At 48.9% G+C, this 17945-nt stretch overlaps 1 protein-coding gene across 2 annotated transcripts in view; it reads right to left on the bottom strand.

Annotated features, from left to right (window-relative positions):
- Window positions 1-703: 703 nt before the first annotated feature.
- Window positions 704-17945, bottom strand: part of GART (phosphoribosylglycinamide formyltransferase, phosphoribosylglycinamide synthetase, phosphoribosylaminoimidazole synthetase) — a 31277-nt gene continuing 14035 nt past the window's right edge. For both annotated transcript variants that reach the window (XM_088051212.1, XM_005526578.3), the window contains exons 10-22: window positions 17472-17640; window positions 16709-16940; window positions 13539-13633; window positions 12517-12626; window positions 11616-11814; window positions 10328-10576; window positions 9853-10005; window positions 8391-8594; window positions 8015-8146; window positions 7318-7448; window positions 5460-5601; window positions 2898-3013; window positions 704-1870 (exon numbers count right to left, since the gene is read on the bottom strand). In XM_088051212.1, the coding sequence (XP_087907338.1) occupies window positions 1688-1870; window positions 2898-3013; window positions 5460-5601; window positions 7318-7448; window positions 8015-8146; window positions 8391-8594; window positions 9853-10005; window positions 10328-10576; window positions 11616-11814; window positions 12517-12626; window positions 13539-13633; window positions 16709-16940; window positions 17472-17640 (2115 nt within the window). In that variant the 3' untranslated portion in view covers window positions 704-1687. The remainder of the gene's footprint in view (window positions 1871-2897; window positions 3014-5459; window positions 5602-7317; window positions 7449-8014; window positions 8147-8390; window positions 8595-9852; window positions 10006-10327; window positions 10577-11615; window positions 11815-12516; window positions 12627-13538; window positions 13634-16708; window positions 16941-17471; window positions 17641-17945) is intronic.

Below are 17945 nucleotides of genomic sequence, written 5' to 3'. Positions count from 1 at the left end.
AGGGCTGGAGCCCTCGAGCCAGGCTGGGAGAGCTGGGGGTGCTCAGCTGGCCAGGAGAAGCTCCAGGGAGAGCTCAGAGCCCCTTGCAGGGCCTGAAGGGGCTCCAGGAGAGCTGGAGAGGGACTGGGGCCAAGGGCTGCAGGGCCAGGAGCCAGGGAATGGCTTCAGAGTAGGATTTGATGGGATCTTGGGCAGGAATTGTTCCCTGGCAGGGTGGGCAGGGGCTGGGATGGAATTGCCAGAGCAGCTGGGGCTGCCCCTGGATCCCTGGCAGTGCCCAAGGCCAGGCTGGACATTGGGAGCTCCTGGGACAGTGGGAGGTGTCCCTGCCATGGCAGGGCTGGGAATGGGTGGGCTTTGAGGTCCCTCCCAGCCCAAACCTTGTGTAACCCTGTGAAATCCCCTTTCACATCAGCCTCACATGGCAAAATATCAGAGTCTGGATCAAGGTGCCTGTGATGGAGATGGGTATTTAGAACAGATGCTGGCTTCTCTGGCAGTAATCCAACTGCTCTCATCAATAATTTGATATTGATTCCCTGCACAGGCAGTGATTTCACCCCTCCAAGTCTTTATTTCCTCTGCTTTCCCTGGCTGGAGCTGTGTGGCCTCCCCACTGACCCATGGCCCCCATACCAACCCCTTCCCTCCTCCCCCCTCCAGCCTTGGGAGTTCAATTCCAAGGAAATATTTGTAGATTGAATAATTTTTTTTTTAACTTTATTAGGCTTTATTTCAAATCCCAAAGGAGGTTATGCCAACATGGGAGTACCATCAGGATATCAGAGCCCAGAATAAAATCAGCTTTCTCTGTGTTAAAGGGGAGTTCTAAACCACCTCATCTGCTTTGTGTGTGGGAAACCTGATCTTTTCAGTAAGAACATTAAAATGGTTTCATAACTATATTAAAATATTAAAAGAAAACCCCAAGTGTTGAGCTGCACAAAAACCCCAATTGTTTTCCAAATGTTCATAATTCCTGGATGTCCCTCAGTGTTATTCCAGGTGAAAACACTGGTCCAAGAATAAAGGCACTTCACAATTCCTAAGGAATGTTTCACAAGCCAAGGTCATGTTTTGTGTCAGGTCCTTCTGCTCATGTAGAAAAATAAAAACCCAAAGCTGAGGGGAATTCATGGGAATTCACATGAGAATGCTGAGGAAAAAAGGAGCAGCAGACACTGAATCCTGCTGACATCTGACAGACAGCAGGTTCAGGTTTGGAAATGACAGGGTGTATCAAGGGCCTGGGCTGGACAAGATCCACCACCATCAAACCAGGAAGCAAATGAAGAAAAATCTAATAGCTGGTGTTTTGGGAGGCCAGTTTTTCCTGGTTTGATGAGGTTTTTAGAGTGGAGGTTTCTGCTTTCGTCTCTCTTCCACTGTAGTTTCCCTCAGCTACACCTCCCAGCACAAGGAGGGTTTCCCGTTAGGGAACAGCCCTGACAGCCCCGAGCCCACTCCAGGGCCACTCAGATCCACCTGGCTGCGTTTGGGTTGTTAGGAAAGCGATTGAGAACCAAAAATGTTGAACCAAAGAAGTGATTAAAACTAGGAAGCCCCTACAGGAGCCATTGATGCACCCTCTGGGAACGGCCCCGAGATTCCCACTGGCGGCATTCCTGGGATTTGAATCCCCGACCCTGTGAGGAAGGTGAAGGGCGCAGCCAAGGCCACCCTGGATCTACTTCCAGCAGATCTTGCCCGCCTCGCCCACGCGCACGGCGCCGCTGGCCACGAGCTGCAGGGCGGCGGGGAAGGCCCTGTGCTCGGCCTCCTTCACCCGCTCGGCCAGCGTCGCCTCCGTGTCCCCCGGCTTCACCGGCACCGCCTCCTGGAAAATGATGGCTCCGGCATCCACCTCCTCCTGCAACAGCAACGCTGCAGGTTGGGGCTGGCATTTGGGATTTGGGCTGGGGCCTGGGAAGGGTTCAGAGGGAAAAGGAGGGAGGCAGAACACCAGGGAGCAACGAGGCTATTCCAGAAAACTCCATCAGCCAGGGACAGGAGGAGCTGGGCTGGGCGGGACATTGAGTCCAGAGGGGGAATGAGCCTGCATGGAGCTGGGACAGGGATCCAGATCTTCCCTGGAACAGTGCTGGGGCACGTCCCTGCTTGTCTCTCAGGAGCTGCCACACAGAGGAACCCCAAGTCATGGCACAGAGAGAAGAATGTAATTCTCCCTTCTATATGGAGAAATGATTCCACTCTTTTTCCAATAGAAAGCAAAATTCCTGAGACAGATTTCAGCAGCAGAGAGAGAAGGGAGCCAAAGAGACCTTTAAACCCTGAGAAGTGGCCAAAGGAGAACAAATGATCCCTGGCCTGAAAAACATGACTCTGAAGCTGAGAGATCTCTGCCCTTTCTTTACTTAGGGTCTGAGCAGTATAAATTGTCAAGGGTTGATTCTGTTCCCACAAACACCAGATCACTCCTTAACAAATCCTTTGTCATTTCCACTGGGGTCTATTTTTCCTCGTTTGTTTCTATTTTTTCTTTTTCTTGAAAGCAAGAAACAAGGCAGGTTGTAGGATAAAATCCAGGAAGTTTGGGCCATGTTTAACAGAGCCTTTGGCTTAGCCAAGGCCTTACATTAACTATTCCCCCACTCCAGTGGGTGCAAGACAGCAGTGGGATGCTTAGGGGAAAAGTTTCCTTAGGGAAAACAAACTCCTGGACAGATTATTCATTTTCATTCCTTCTCCAGAGTCAGCAAACACTGTATGGTCCCAATAAAATCTCCATACAGTTCTTCACACAGAGGGCAAGTGATCAAACACGAGGGTTTAGGGAGCTCCCAGCAGGTGAAAATGCTCCAACTGAAGGATTACAGCGAGCCAGGGAGGTGCAAATGTTGGAAGGGGAGGATTGCAGGGGTGCAGGGGGTACTCACAGCCACGAAGTGCACGGTGCAGCCTGTCACCCTGACCCCGGCCTGCAGCACCAGCCTGTGCGCGTGCGCTCCCTTGAAGGACGGCAGCAGGGACGGGTGGATGTTCAGGATTTTCCCTGGGAAGGCAGAGCTGAGGTTATTGCCTGTTAGCACTGTTCAAAGGGCAATAACCAACAGAGGAACAAAATCATTTGTGAGCACGGTTTTTCACAAGTTTTGAAGACGCTGGCAGCCAGCCAGCCCCGAGCGCTGCGGTGTCTGTGTCGGGAATCCCAGAGTGCAGTTACAATGAATGGCTAAACACATTTCTGCAGGGATTAATAATGACTAATTGGCTGATGGAGCTGTCCCTTCCCTCAGCACCTTGTCCTTCTTCGATCACTAAATCCCAGGGGCTGGAAAAGCCCTCCCAGCCCAGGGAGTCCCAGCTGTGCCCGATGCCCACCTTGTCCCCAGCCCAGAGCCCTGAGTGCCACGTCCAGCCCTTCCTTGGGCACCTCCAGGGATGGGCACTGCAAAGCTCCCTGGGCAGCCCCTGCCAAGGCCTGAGCGCCCTTTCCATGGGCAAATTCCTGCTGCTGTCCAACCTGAGCCTCCCCTGGCCCGGCCTGAGGCCGTTCCCTCTCCTCCTGTCCCTGTTCCCTGGCAGCAGAGCCCGACCCCCCTGGCTGTCCCCTCCTGCCAGGGACTTGTGCAGAGCCACAAGGGCCCCCTGAGCCTCCTTTGCTCCAGGGTTTCTATGACTATTATTTTATTAAATTCTTCCTGTTATTTCCATTCTATTCTCTGTTCCTGGCAGCCCCTCGGGGACCCCCTGTCCTCCCCTGCACGTGGAGAGCTGGGCAAGTTACAGGAGGCAAATGTCCCAGTTGATCTCCAGCAATGTCTCAGATACATTTTGCATCTCAGCAAAACCCTTTTGAAGCATCAGCATCTCCCTCTCTGCTGCTTGAGCCCAAAAGGTTTCAGGGACAGGGTGCTGGAAACACCACTCTGCTCTTCTCCTCCATTTCCCTTCACAATGGGACATGGGTTCCTGTTTGCTTGGGTTTGTTTGGTTCTGTTTTCACCCGTCCTTTGTAAACATTCATAATTAACTCTTGAACCTGCCATTTGTTAACAGTTATAATTCACACTTCAGGGCTGTTAAGCAAGAAGAGTTTCGTAACTCCCACTCAGTGTCCTTGTGACTGCGAGAGAAAGAAAAAGGAGCAGCTTTGGCCAAAGCAGCAGCAAGAATTGGTAATTCCTGGATAATTCTGGGGAGGTCAGTGGCCAGGCAGGGCCCCAGGGCAGGGTCCTGTAGCTGGCCCAGCTCCCTGAGCTGAGCTCAATGTCTGAGCTCACATCTCATGGTCCCAGTTCAGGTTTTCAAGTTCAGTCCAGTTCTGGACATTTAAAAACTGAGTTTAACCCTCCTGTCTGGAAAAAGTCTTTCCCTTTCTCTCACACCAGTCATGCAGGTAAAGCAAAGCCTGCACTGTGGAGGACAGTCAGTGCCCTGTCCCTAAATCAGAATTTGTACAAGATTCTGCACTAGAGGAAGTTCTTTTCTGTTCTCTGCAGAGACTTCTCTGCTCCAAACACATCCTTTGTAGTGAGAGATTCTGTCTCTTCCTGACAGCTGCCCACAGCACAGGCATTTCCATCTCTGGACCCTGAATGGAGTCAAACAAAACCAATTCACCAAACTGGCTTCCCCTGACAGCTTCAACACCACAGCAAGGTCAGGAGTGCCTGCTTTGCTCCACTGATGTTAAAGAGAGGTTTGAAAAGTAGTTCAGGTGTGAAGTGTCCCAGGCACACCCAGGAGAACACAAAAGTCACCAGGAGAGCAGTGAAAGCTGCAGGGCACAGGCTGTGTCTGCTCTGGGCAGGTCTGGGTAACCCTGGCCCCAAAGCAGAGCAAACAGCAGCTGCTCCGTGTGCTCAGGGCTCCCTGGAGACAAAAGTAACAACCAGGGCAGGGAGAGCAGGCCCTGAAGGTGTCACCAGCCTCTCAAAGAGTTGGAAAACTAAAAGATGAGCAAAGTGGAGACACTGTGAACGTTCTGGGCAAGCACAGCCTGGATCTGCCTGTGGAACACCCCACCCATGGACTCAGGCAACTCCTGGGACTGGCCAGGGCTTGTTACCCAAAACTACAAAATGCTGCCCAGTTTGGTGATTTTGCAAGGATCCAGAGCAGTTCCTCTGTCAGGGAAAGGAATCATCAGGGGCTGGGTAAGACCTCTGCCCAGCCAACATCTGCCCTGCACCTCCCCTGTGCAGAGCCCCAAAGTCTTCACAGCCTTTTTGAAAACATTTTCTAAGCAATCAAAGACTACCAGCCCTGTGTTTGCCCTGGGCTTCCTTCAGCCTCTGCACAAGTGCACTGCCTTTCCCACTCAAGCTTTTCCTTACAAGATGAGAAGAGTCTCATTTCACAGAACCCTAGGGTGGCCTGGATCAGGAGGGGACCTTGAAGAACATCATGTTTAATCTGGTGCCCTCTCTCTTTTTCCTGGTGCCAACCTCTGAAATGCCTCTGTGCACATGCACAGCCCCCCCAGCTGTGCTCACCTTCCCATTTCTTGACAAAAGGACCCGAGAGGATGCGCATGAACCCAGCCAGGCAGATCAGCTCCACCGAGAAGTTCTCAAGGACTTTGTCCACGGCGCTGTCGAACTCCGTGCGGCTCTGGTACCTCGTGTGCTCAATCACCTGGGGCAGCCCAAAACACAAGCATATGGATGTGGTGGGAATTCCAGCAGGGACAGCAGCTCCTTAATGCCCAGCTGACAGGCAGAGTGGAGTCTGTGCTCCTCCTCACAGAGGGATCATTGAAACAAACAAGTTTGGCTTGAAAAGGCCACAGCTCTGAGTCCCAGCACTTGGACACCATGGAACACCCTACAAATGCAGGGCTTTGAGCCATCCTGAAGTCTTCCAAAGATTTCACCCATTTCGAGGCCTCTGGCAGTCATAAGCAGTTGAATCTTGGCAAAAACTACACCAGAAAAGCTTGGAAAAAAGGCTGATCACTAACTCCTAAACCAGCTCCTACTCCATAATCATGGAATCCCAGAATCCCAGAATGGTTTGGGTTGGGAAGGACCTCAAATCCCACCCAATCCCAGCCCTGCCATGGCAGGGACACCTCCCACTGTCCCAGGAGCTCCCAATGTCCAGCCTGGCTTTGGGCACTGCCAGGGATCCAGGGACAGCCCCAGCTGCTCTGGCAATTCCATCCCAGCCCCTGCCCACCCTGCCAGGGAACAATTCCTGCCCAAGATCCCAAGATCCAGCCCTGCCCTCTGCCACTGGCAGCCATTCCCTGGCTCCTGGCCCTGCAGCCCTTGGCCCCAGTCCCTCTCCAGCTCTCCTGGAGCCCCTTCAGGCCCTGCAAGGGGCTCTGAGCTCTCCCTTCACCAGGTGAGCATCCCCAGCTCTCCCAGCCTGAGTTAAGTGTTTTCCATCCAGGACAGATCCCATAATTTAAGCAGGAAGAAGGCAGCACTACCTCACTGAGAGCATCCAGTGTTAAACTGAAGCATCTGTTAATGGCCACCAGAGTCAGGGGGTGGTTTGGGAAAAGCCAGGGCTGATCAAGTGACAGCAGGAACTGGGAACAGGGCTCAGCCCAGCCCTGGGCTGAACCAGCCTCTGCCCCTGTGCCTGTTCCACCTCTCCCTCCACAGCTGAATCCCAGGACCAGCAGCTCTCTCCCACTTTTTTTTTCCCCTGATAAAAACCTTGGGGTTGGAACTGGATGGGCTTTAAGGTCCCTTCCCAGCCAAACCAGTCTGTGCCTGTGATTCTCTGTTCTTCCCTCGTGCCCTCTGTGTCCTCCTAAGGAGGAGCTGGAGCACCAGGACAGATCCCAGCACTATTAAAGGAGCAAAGCTTTCAGCCCCAATTTCCCTGTGTCTGTATTCAGCGCTGAAAAGTGACTGTAAAAGGTTTCCAGGTGACAACAAGATCGTTTCAGACCTGCAGTACAAAGGCAAGGCACACAAAATCCATTTGGAATGATTCCTGGAGAGCCTGAGGCAATATTCAGGGAGTCAGTGGAAGGTCCCACTGAGTGTGACCTCTCTGTCAATTCAAATGAACCTCCAGGTCATTTTAAAATTAAATTCAGATAAAATAGGTTGGTACTTCAGTGTCAATGCCCTACAGTCAAACAACTGACAAAGCTTAAACTGTAACTGAAAGTTTTGTGCTGGTTTAATGTAACAACTGTCCCCAAAGCATCAGGATTGCTAGCAGAGAAGGAGAAAAGGAAGAATTTTGCTGTCAGGTATTTTGCCCCCGGGCACAAATTCACAACAGACCAAGAAAGAAAAGCCAAGGCTCCCCATCAGCCCATGTGTTACCCCATAAAACTCATTAGCACCACCAGCTAATGGTGACTAATTATGAAAAGGAAATGCTCACCTTTGTAGGAATCCCAGCTCTCTCAGCTTTCCTCAGCCCCTCCACACCAGCTTTGTTGGAGATAACCAGAACTATCTGTGCATAGCTGGTGTCTTTCTTCGTGCTGTTGATGAGGGCTTCCAGGTTTGTGCCTGGGGGAGAGGAAAAATAACTCATGGATACTGAGAATAAATAGAGGGAACAGCTGGAAGAGGCTTTAAATAAGCAGCACTGTGGGGGAGACCAAACCAAACAGCTCTGATGAAACATTAATCCTTTTTTAATTGATCTTGCTTGGGAGCTGATTCAGACAGCTGAGGGCCTTTCCTGGCAGCTGCACTTGGACACTGGAATTTATAGCACTGGATTGATGGTCTTAGTAATTGGGAATACTGGAAATAGTTGGAGTGCCTACATGACAAGAAGAAATTCTGATCTGTGTGTGAAATGATGCTGCTGCCCTTACAGGGCACCAGAGTGGGAGCCTGAATCTGGACACGTGCAGAGGTTTGGAGATAAACTCAACACAGATGCAGTTCACAGCTTGCAGCAGAGGTTAAAAGAGGTTTGTGGCTGCCATCAACCCAAGCACAAAACCTCTCCTGCCTGCTAGAAGCCTATCAGAGTGCCCATGGAGAACTGCAGGGATTTTAAATCCAAGCTGAAATTCCCTTCTCCACAGTCTGCTTTCCACTGCAGCAAAGAGCAGAACTCTCACCTGTTCCAGAGATGAGGACAGCGACCTTCACTTTGCCTGCCTGGATCTTGCCCTGGATGTGGCTGTGCACACACAGGGATCTGTTTGCTTGCAGGGCCCGATGGAGATTCAGGACTTTAACGTTGTCAGAGCCTGAGCAGGTAGAAGGAAAAACCAAAAAAACAGCAAAATAAAGTGTCAGTAAAGGGAGAAACAGAGAGGGGAGAAAAGCACCCATGGAAGAGATGAATGAAGTGTCAGTTCAATACCCACACAAAAAAGTCAGGGAGGTGCCAGTGAAGAGCTTTTCACCTCATGAAGACTCACAAACAAGGGGATTTCTCTCTGCTTTTCCTTTCTGATTATTTCCCCCCCAGGAAAATCTAGCTGCAATAACCTTTTTGAAGGGAGACCACGTTGCCGACGAGCCAGGCTGTCTCGTGTCCCTGGATGTCCCTGAGGACCTGCTGGGCCATCTCCTTCTGGACCACCAGCACTGCCCCAAGCCCACAGTTGAAGGTCCGAGCCATCTCCTCCTCAGAGAGGTTCCCTTCCTTGTGGAGCCAGCAAAAGATTTCAGGGATCTTCCAGGTGAGAGCATCTGAAGAGAATTGAAAACACAGATCAAGAGTGGAAATTGCTACCAATGGACTACAATTATTGGGGTATTAAGAGACAAAATCTGTCACAAAAATCCCCCACTGCCCCAGTTCCAACCAAGTGAGGATGATTTACAGCAGCACAAAAATTCTCCAGGACAAGGCACTGGAAAGGAATTCCAAGGACATGAAATTTCTTTCTTGTCATATTCTCTTTTAAAATGGTTCTATCCCAATTTCTAGAGATTCATGGAATCTCAGAATGATTTGGGTTGGGAAGAGACCTCAGAGCCCACCCATTCCCAGCCCTACCATGGCAGGGACACCTCCCACTGTCCCAGGAGCTCCCAATGTCCAGCCTGGCCTTGGGCACTGCCAGGGATCCAGGGGCAGCCCCAGCTGCTCTGGCAATTCCATCCCAGCCCCTGCCCACCCTGCCAGGGAACAATTCCTGCCCAAGATCCCAAGATCCAGCCCTGCCCTCTGCCACTGGCAGCCATTCCCTGGCTCCTGGCCCTGCAGCCCTTGGCCCCAGTCCCTCTCCAGCTCTCCTGGAGCCCCTTCAGGCCCTGCAAGGAGCTCTGAGCTCTCCCTGGAGCTTCTCCTCTCCAGGCAGGACATTCCCAGCTCTCCCAGCCTGGCTCCAGAGCAGAGGTGCATATAAACATAAATATTTATCAGTGGACAAGGGGAAAATGATTTGTGTGCAGTTCTTGAGTTCAGAACTCACTATTAATGCCTTATTTTATGGTACAACCCTGTGAGCTCTCACAACCTGTGCCATCCATTTCCCTTTCCATGCCTCATCTTCCCCAGCAGTGAAAGCCCTTTCCAGCACACCTGAGGGGAGGGTACTGAGGATTAATGTAGTCAAACAGCAGGAGTTGTCCCTGAGCTCACAACCACCTCTGAATGCTAATTGAAGACTTCATGAGTACCATTTAATTAGCTGTAATTTTGTAGGGAATTACAAATGGTGACAGCTGACTTGGGATTGCTGGTAAGGTTGTTTTCTTTTTGCAAGTCTCCTAAGAAATCCAATCCCCAACACCACCAGGGGAGGGAATTCAATGGGGAGCAGTCTTTCCACCACAAAGAGTTTTGACTGGCTCTGGTTCAGGTACAAGTGAAAAAATCACACATTTCTAGACAAGTCCAACTCCTACAGCACAAATCAGCTGGTGTGGCCCCATGTCCACGGGCTTCCACAGCAATCCTCATTAACACGAGGATTTTTCCACAGCTTTCCTTCTCTCTCACCTAAAACGACACCACAGGACTCTGGGAGAACTCTGGGGATGTTTTCCAGCAGCCCCCCTCCAGTGATGTGGGCGTAGGCTTTGACGTGGCCGGAGCGCAGCACGGGCAGCAGAGTCTTGCTGTAGAGTTTGGTTGGGGTTAACAGGAGCTCTCCTGGGAGAGAAAAAAGGAATGCAGAGAAATGGGAATCAATAGAAAATCAGGGAAATCTCAAAATAGCAATCTGGATGGCAATGAGCATTGTACTAGAGAGAAACACAAAGTTCTGCCTTTTTTTTTTTTTTAAGCCCACAATGAATTATTTATCCCCCTCCTTTTGTTTCTTCCCTGCACACGTGACTCCCAGGAAAAGAAGATGAAAACATGCTAAAGATGGAATGATTGGGGTTTTTTTTTTTTGGTGCCTGAGAAAAGTGTCAAAGGCCCAGACAAAACAACTGTGGCAGCTGTGGGGGAGCTCAGGAGGAAGCCGTACCCAGAGTCTGATCCCCGGAGATGCCGACGCGGGAGGAGAAATCCAGGGAGGACTTCTCCACAATCTTCCTCACGAGGCTGTAGCCGTTGCTGTGGACCCCAGAAGATGCCACCCCAATGACCACATCCCCCTCAGTGATCCTGTCCAGCTGGGGCAGCATCTGCCCCCTCTCCACGGCCCCCACGGCGAAGCCGGCCAGGTCGTACTCGCCGGGGGGATACATCCCCGGCATCTCGGCCGTCTCTCCTCCTGGGGACCAAAAACACAGCAAAGAGGTGTTGAAAAAGCCTTGTTTTTAATCATAGAATTCCAGAATGGTTTGGGTTGGAAGGGATTTTAAAGCTCATCTCATTTCACCCTGGTAGAGACACCTCCCACTGTCCCTGCTGCTCCCAGCCCCAGTGTCCAGCCTGGCCTTGGGCACTGCCAGGGATCCAGGGACAGCCCCAGCTGCTCTGGGCAAAATCCTGCCTTTTTCTCTCCTCTTCCCACTTCTCATTCCCTGCCCTGTGCTCCAGCTTCACCTGCTTTTTTTTCAGTCCTGAGGTTTCAGCTGTATTTAGTAAGGGCTGGATCAAATGGAGGATGGAGAAGCCAAGAGACAAAGTGGGGAGAAGTGCTTGGCCATCCAACACTTAAATCCACAGTTAATTGTGCAAAACCAGGCAGGAGATGAGCCCTCATCCCCCTCACTATCAGTGGGGTGAGGAGTTAAATTTGTTGAGCTGAAGGTTCAGCTCTTGCAGAAAGGCCTGTGGAGTTGGAAATTCTTGAACTGGAAATAAAATCCTGACATTTTGGTGGTTTCATCACAAGGTCCCACCTAACATAGACCCTGCTGCAGCATGAATGGGGTGATTATATTTGATAAATACAGAGAACACCTTAAAACAAACAGAAAGCTGATCAACAGTTCATGCAGGAAAAAAAGTAAACCAGGGCATAAAGAGCCTCTTGTTCAGAGCTTAGAAACAGCCCCAAAACTACACCCACTGAGGAAGGGCTTCTGCTCCTAACTTCCCTAAAAAATTGGAAAAAAGGACAGAACCTTTTCCCAACATCCAACCTAAATCTGGACCTAAATCTAATCTAAACTTAAGCTAAATTTTTAAAGTACTGTCTCCTTCCACTGTGATTCAGATTTAAGTTCCCTGAAAGCAAAGACATGGCACACTTTGCTTTTTTACTCCTCCCAGATTCTTCAGCAGAGTAGGAAACCACCTACATTAAAAACCAACCAGAAGACCTTGCAGAAGATTTTTCAGATTCCCCCAAGAAGTGTTCCTACCCAAAAGAGCACAGCCAGCTTTCCTGCAAGCATCAGCAATTCCTGCAATGACGCCCTGAGCCACTTCCACGTCGAGTTTGCCGCAGGCAAAATAGTCCAGGAAGAAGAGTGGCTCTGCTCCCTGGGCCAAGATGTCATTGACACACATGGCCACCAGGTCCTGCCCGATGGTGTCGTGTTTCTGGCACTCCTGTGCAATCTGCAAGACACAGGGAGAAGCCTGGGATCAGCTCTGGGCCCCTGCAACACGAGCCAGGGTGTGGAAGGGACTGAAATCACGAGCGGAGGCTGCGAGCAATGGAGCAAAATCCCTCCGGGTGCTCTTTGAGGATGAAGTTTGTTTATTTTCATCTCCTAACTCTCTTCAGGAATTATTCTGTCCCCACTGGCAAATCCAAAAGGCACTGAGAAGGAAACTGTGCTGTAAAAGGGTTTCCTTGCAAACCTGGGATTAAATGTTTTTCCCCATCAATATTGAACCTGGCTTGGAATTACCTGAAACTTCGAGCAGAGACACAAGGCTAAATTTAAGGCAATGTTCAAACAAGCACTTACTAAATGTTTCATTCTGATTTTAATAAATGAAACACAGAATCATGAGATGGGTTTTGTGGATTAATTTAATCTGAGTATTATCTTTTTTGAAGGTGGAGATGCTTTCTTTGTGAAACAAGATTCCTGATTATATTCTTAATATTTAAAACCCAATTATTTTAGGCATCATATCAACTTCTGGCTATTTACAGGTATTTCATTCTTTTGCCTGAAGAAGGGCAATTTCAGTTTCCATCCCCTTTTTAGAAAGACCAACAGGTATTTTTACAAGACAGCTGCTATTTTCTGATAGAACATTTTCCCTTCTGTGCTGTTTTTCCATCTTTGGCGTGGATTTCCACCTTACCTTGAGCTTTGTGCCGACGCCGTCGGTGCCAGACACCAGGATGGGATCTCTGTAACCAGCTGCTCTCAGGTCAAAGAGCCCAGCAAACCCCCCGAGCTCTGCACTGCAGCCTGCCAGCCAGGAAACAGGAGAAACAGCCCAGCTTTACTTCCAGGGGCTTCTCCAGCATCTCCACCACAAATTCTCTCCAAGGTCTGTCAACATGACTTTGCTTTGTCACCAGGAAACTTTTCTCTGCCATTTAGAACCTCTTCACTGAGGAGCTCCTAATCTGCTTAGGTTGGCTTTGTCTTTTTAATTCGTCATTAGCCTAAGTCTAAAAATCCCCAGCTTGGTGACTGAGCAGTCAATAATTCCTGTGACTGACAGATTTCCCCCCTGCACTGAGTGTTTCTCTGAAAAACAGGAGGAATTGTGGTAAGACTGTTGTACTGGTGTGAGAATATCTGTATTTTTCCCTCTATGTATGGCTGACTTCATTAGAAGGTTCTCAGCTCATTTGAAATTAAATGCCTGTTTCATAAATGAATATTTTAGATCTGTCTGAAGAATTACAAGGATTTGCAAGAGCAAGATGTGCCTGAACCCCAAAACCAAGGATGAATTAATGCTGATTTAACCAAGCAAAAGATGTGTGTTCCACATTTCTCTCAGGAATTCTGCATCTCATAACCTTTTCTAAACATTCATCCCCCCATATGTCAGAGTTCATTGGACAAGAAATAATAATTCATGGAATCAAACCCAGTGCTGAATGGTGGGATTTTTGCTTGCATTTATCCCTGTACAGTGCTGAACTGTGCTCTCTGACACCCCTGGCATTCAGGAAATGGAGTTTAGAGCCATTTGGGGATTAAAAGCTGTGCATTTGGAACACAATCACAGGCATTTGCTTACCACAGATTTTTTTGTGTCATCTAGAAACAGGCAGCACACATATATATGAGCTTTTTATCAAGATCAACTGATAAACCTCCTTGCCAAGAAGTGACCAAAGCAGGAGCAGAAGGTTCTTGTCTTACCTGACCTTGACGTGGCTGCAGCAAAGGGCTTGATGTTCTGCACCAAAGTGTTCCCTGCTTCAATGTCCACCCCACTGTTCTTGTAAGTCAGGCCTCTGGAAGAGTGGGAAAAATGGGGTGGCAGCTGATTACTGAATGCATTTTCAAATAATATTTACTTCTTTACATCCCTGAGGAGATTAACTGTGCAGAATCACATCCTGCTGTCTGAGGAGGGGCTGCCAGGAGCAGTACATGGAGAATTCCAGAGTTCTGAAGATGATATCAGAGCATTGGGATCATACAGTCAAATCCCAAAATAAAACCAACAACCAAACCCCTGAGTAAAAACCCTAAAGTTAAAAAAGGTAAAATCATAGACCTGATTTTTCAAGGTTTGAATCCCTGCTCCAGACACAGAATCCCTGGTGCTGGAAAAGCCCTCCCAGCCCGTGGAGTCCCAGCTGTGCCCGATGCCCACCTTGTCCCCAGCCCAGAGCCCTGAGTGCCACGTCCAGGCCTTGAGGTATCAGTGGGAAAGCTCCAAACCAAACCCAAACTAAACCAGGCACAAAAATGCAGGCTGGATCAGAGCAGGGCTAAGCTCAAGTCACTTTTCCACCCACAAGTCTCAGGTGAATCAATAACCCCAGGATACCCCCAGAGTTTTACAGCTGTAGCTTAAAGGCTGCCTCTCCTTCTCACTGGAATGATCCCACCACAGAAGCTGCCACACCTCTTTCTTACTTCAGAGGGCTTTCTATTAAAGAATATATTTTATATTTCCTTAGAAAGACCCGGGTTCCTAAGGTGGGGCTCAGGAATCTGGAAGGAGATGTCTGTAAGCTCTGGGTGGGGTTTATGTAAGATCAACCCACTGTTACAAACTGGTGTCACCTGTGTGTCCCCACAGCTCCCTGGGGACACGAAGCACCAGCTCATATTTACAGAAGGACCTTTCCATTTTGGGGACAGGGACTTTAATGACTTTTCACTCCAGCAAACACAGCTCGTGCCACTTAAGCAGTTGTTATTCCAGGCTGTCAATGGCATGAACCAGGTGCATCCCTATTTTAGATCCATCCCTGTTTTCTCTCTCCTATTGATGGGATTCAGCCTGAAGTTTAAATTCTAAGGGTGTTGATTAACAAGGATAAATACAACAAACCAACTGAAACCCATTTTAAATTGATTCAGCTGAAAAAAAAAATAAATTCAGTTAATCCACAAAACCCATCTCAGGAACCAGGTCAAGAATTCAACAAACACTGAAAAGTCAGAGACAGACAAATGCCTACAACTTCACTAAATGGAGTGAATGTTTTTGTACTCTGCCTAATAAATCTTATTTAAGGATGTGGGGGTTTTTTTTTAGGATCAAAGGTATTTCTGTTGTGAAGATCATTGCTGAAATATCTGGAATTGATAAGACTTGAAATGCCAGAAGAACTGGCCCAGGAGCAGTGCTACCAGGAACATCCAAAGGTGTCTGCACTCACAGCACCTCCCTGCCCAAAAACTGGCAAGAAGACAAGAATTACCACAGGCAGCTGTTCAGGCTGTGAATAAGACTCAAGGAAATATTGGCCTGCAACAACCAGAGATCAAAGTCAGCCCCTTTCAGTCTGAATATGATAAATATCCACCAGATTTTCACCATGTTTTTAGGAGTATTTCAAATCTGTTACTTTTTTTTTTTTTTTTTTGCTATCTGCTTTGATCCTTTAAATGTATCTTTAATTCTTTAAATTTTCTGGAATACTTTTTATGAAGCATTCTGGCTATTTTCCTGAGGTGAAATGCCTCAGGACTGAATCCTGCCAGGCTGCCAAGAGGAGGTGAGTCCAAAGGGGCTTGGAGCACCCTGGGAGAGTGGAAGGTGACTCTGAGCTTTAAGGTCCTTTCCAGCCCATCCCAGTCTGGGATTCTGGGACTGAAGGATCCTGACTGTTGTGCCCTGTCAGGAGCAGAACCTGGAGCAGCCTCCAGGGACTGCAGACAGCTCCCAGGAGCCTCCTTGTGCAGCCAGGGATCCTCCTGGGCAGGCATTCCAGGCAGGAACGCCTCTGGCTGTGGTCCAGGAGCTCGCTGGGGGAGGGAACTGCTCAAAGTGTCTCCTCTTGCCTCACTGACCTTCTTTTTTCTGCTACAAATCCCAATTCCACCTTTTCACTCAATCAATTCTTCAACAAGATGCAGAGCACTTGAGAGAGAAAGAAGACTAAATACCAACACCCTTGTTCTTTTAGGAAGTTTATTGATCATAATTTTACACAATACTAATCAGGATACACTGCCAGCAGCAACAGAACTGTCACTGATGGGATTCCCAGCCTACAAAATAACCCCTTGGGAAAAGGTATGTTAGGAGCTCCTTGGAGCAGAGCAGTTTCTTACTAGGTAAAAATGAGTTTAAAAACTGCAAGAAGCTTTCAGGAATGTTAAAGAGGCAACAGGATTCCCTGCTATAAAAAAAAAACCAACACCCACATGATCTCCAGAGCCTTACAGCAAAAATGCCAATTAAAGGAATGAGAATGGAAAGAAGTGATGAATCCTACCCTGTTGTTAGGCAGCTATCCCAGTAAAATGTAAAACCCAACAAGGTAGGGGGTTCAAGGGAATTTTAACCATTTCTGAAAGCTAAAAAGAACCAATAAGCCAGCTTGGACTTGGTTCATATATAAAATCCCAGAATGTCCTGAGCTGGAGGGACCCCCAGGGATCCCCCAGTGCCCCCCTGCCCTGCCCAGACCCCCCAACAAGCCCAGCCTGGGCATCCCTGGCAGCGCTGTCCAAGCTCTCCTGGAGCTCTGGCAGGTTGGGATTGTGACCACATTTCATGATATTAAATATCAGACTTCTGGACAAACCCAGAGCAAAAGCTGTGATCCAAAGTCCAAGAAGCAGAAGTTGACCTTCCCCTAAACCAGGCCTAACTGCAGCAACACAGATCATTCCTGTGTGCTTGTCACTGTAATTTAACTCAGATTTAGGAGAGTAAAAACAGAGATCAGGCATTCAAAATATTCCTCCCTTGGCTGGTCTTGCTGAGGCTGAGTACAAGGATGGCGTTAAAAACTGGTCAAGAGTTACACAGAATATCAACACTGGTTATTAATATCAACCAGGGATGTGCTTAGAACCTTTTCACACCAGCTATTCCCATTTCAGGGATTTGGAATATCTACCTGGATTGCCTGAGGAAGGCTATGGCCCGGTAGCCAATGTCCCTCCTGTAGATGGCCCCCTGGAAGTGGATGGCAGCCACGCCCAGGTTGGCCTCCCGAAGCGCCGCGGGCAGGTCCTCCTTGATGGCCGTGACCGTGAGCACTCTGCCCCCGCTGGTCACCACCCTGCCGTCCTTCAGGGCTGTGCCTGCGTGGAACACCTCCAGCCCCAGCTGCTTGGCCTTAGCAAGCCCTGTGGGTATTGTGGAAAAGATCAGCTGTTGGTTAGAACGTTCTCAGTGAAGACATATGGAGCACTTTGTGTCTGAAAACCGCAGACGAAGTCAGGGTGATCCTGCTGGGAAATGGGAATAAATCTGTAAAAAATACCTCTGGAGGAGAGACAAGTCTGCCTGTGTGCTCAGGGATGTGGGAACAGGCATTAAGCTGGCACACAACAACTGATTCCAGCTGGGTTTTTATGCCTCAGTGACACCCAGAGCACAAAACTTGAGCATCAACGCGACCCAAGACCCCTGATCAGACCCTCCTGACTGCAGCAGGTATTAAATATCAGTGCTGTGCCAGTATCAAAGCACAGCATGGAGAACTGAAAATACACCAAAATAAACTGAGATGTGTGAAAATTCACCTGCTCTTGCTGACCCAGAACCAGAGTTTCTATGAATCTCAGTTCCAGCGATTCACCTTCATGCAGCAGGAGAGAACAGGGAGAGGCCAGGGGAAGGAATGAGCCTCCTGCAGCTTCTCCTGCTCTATTTACCTGTTATTTCCAAGCCCTTGGGATATGCCCCTGGATAGCCTTGGCTAGCCATGACCACAGTCACAGCTGCACTGTCCTCTTTCCAGGCTGGCATGGAGCTGGCCAACCTCCTGTTGATCACTGCCTGCATAACCTCGTACAGGTCGCTCCTCAGCAGGGGCAGAATCACCTGCAGAAACACAGCAACAAATCAGATGAGGTAATCTTGCATTTCCTGGCCTTGGAAAGACACTAATGCAGCTGAAAAAACAGCATTAAATATGCCCTTATATTGTACTTTCACACATCATACATACAGTGTATGTTGTGAGAGCCTTGAAGAGAATTTCTGTCCTTGAAGAGAATTATTACATATGGGGAGGAAAGGGTGAGGACAAAGAACCTAATTTGTTCTGAAGAATAGAAATTAAGAGTTTTGTTCCACTTGTTAGCAGAGAACAAGGAAAAATCCAGAATCCATTCCAGAAAAGACAG

Source organism: Pseudopodoces humilis, chromosome 2 (genome assembly GCF_049639895.1).
Source record: "Pseudopodoces humilis isolate 2021_Gansu_Grassland_sample_001 chromosome 2, ASM4963989v1, whole genome shotgun sequence".
Taxonomy (NCBI): domain Eukaryota; kingdom Metazoa; phylum Chordata; class Aves; order Passeriformes; family Paridae; genus Pseudopodoces; species Pseudopodoces humilis.
This window is presented reverse-complemented; position numbering and strand designations above follow the sequence as displayed.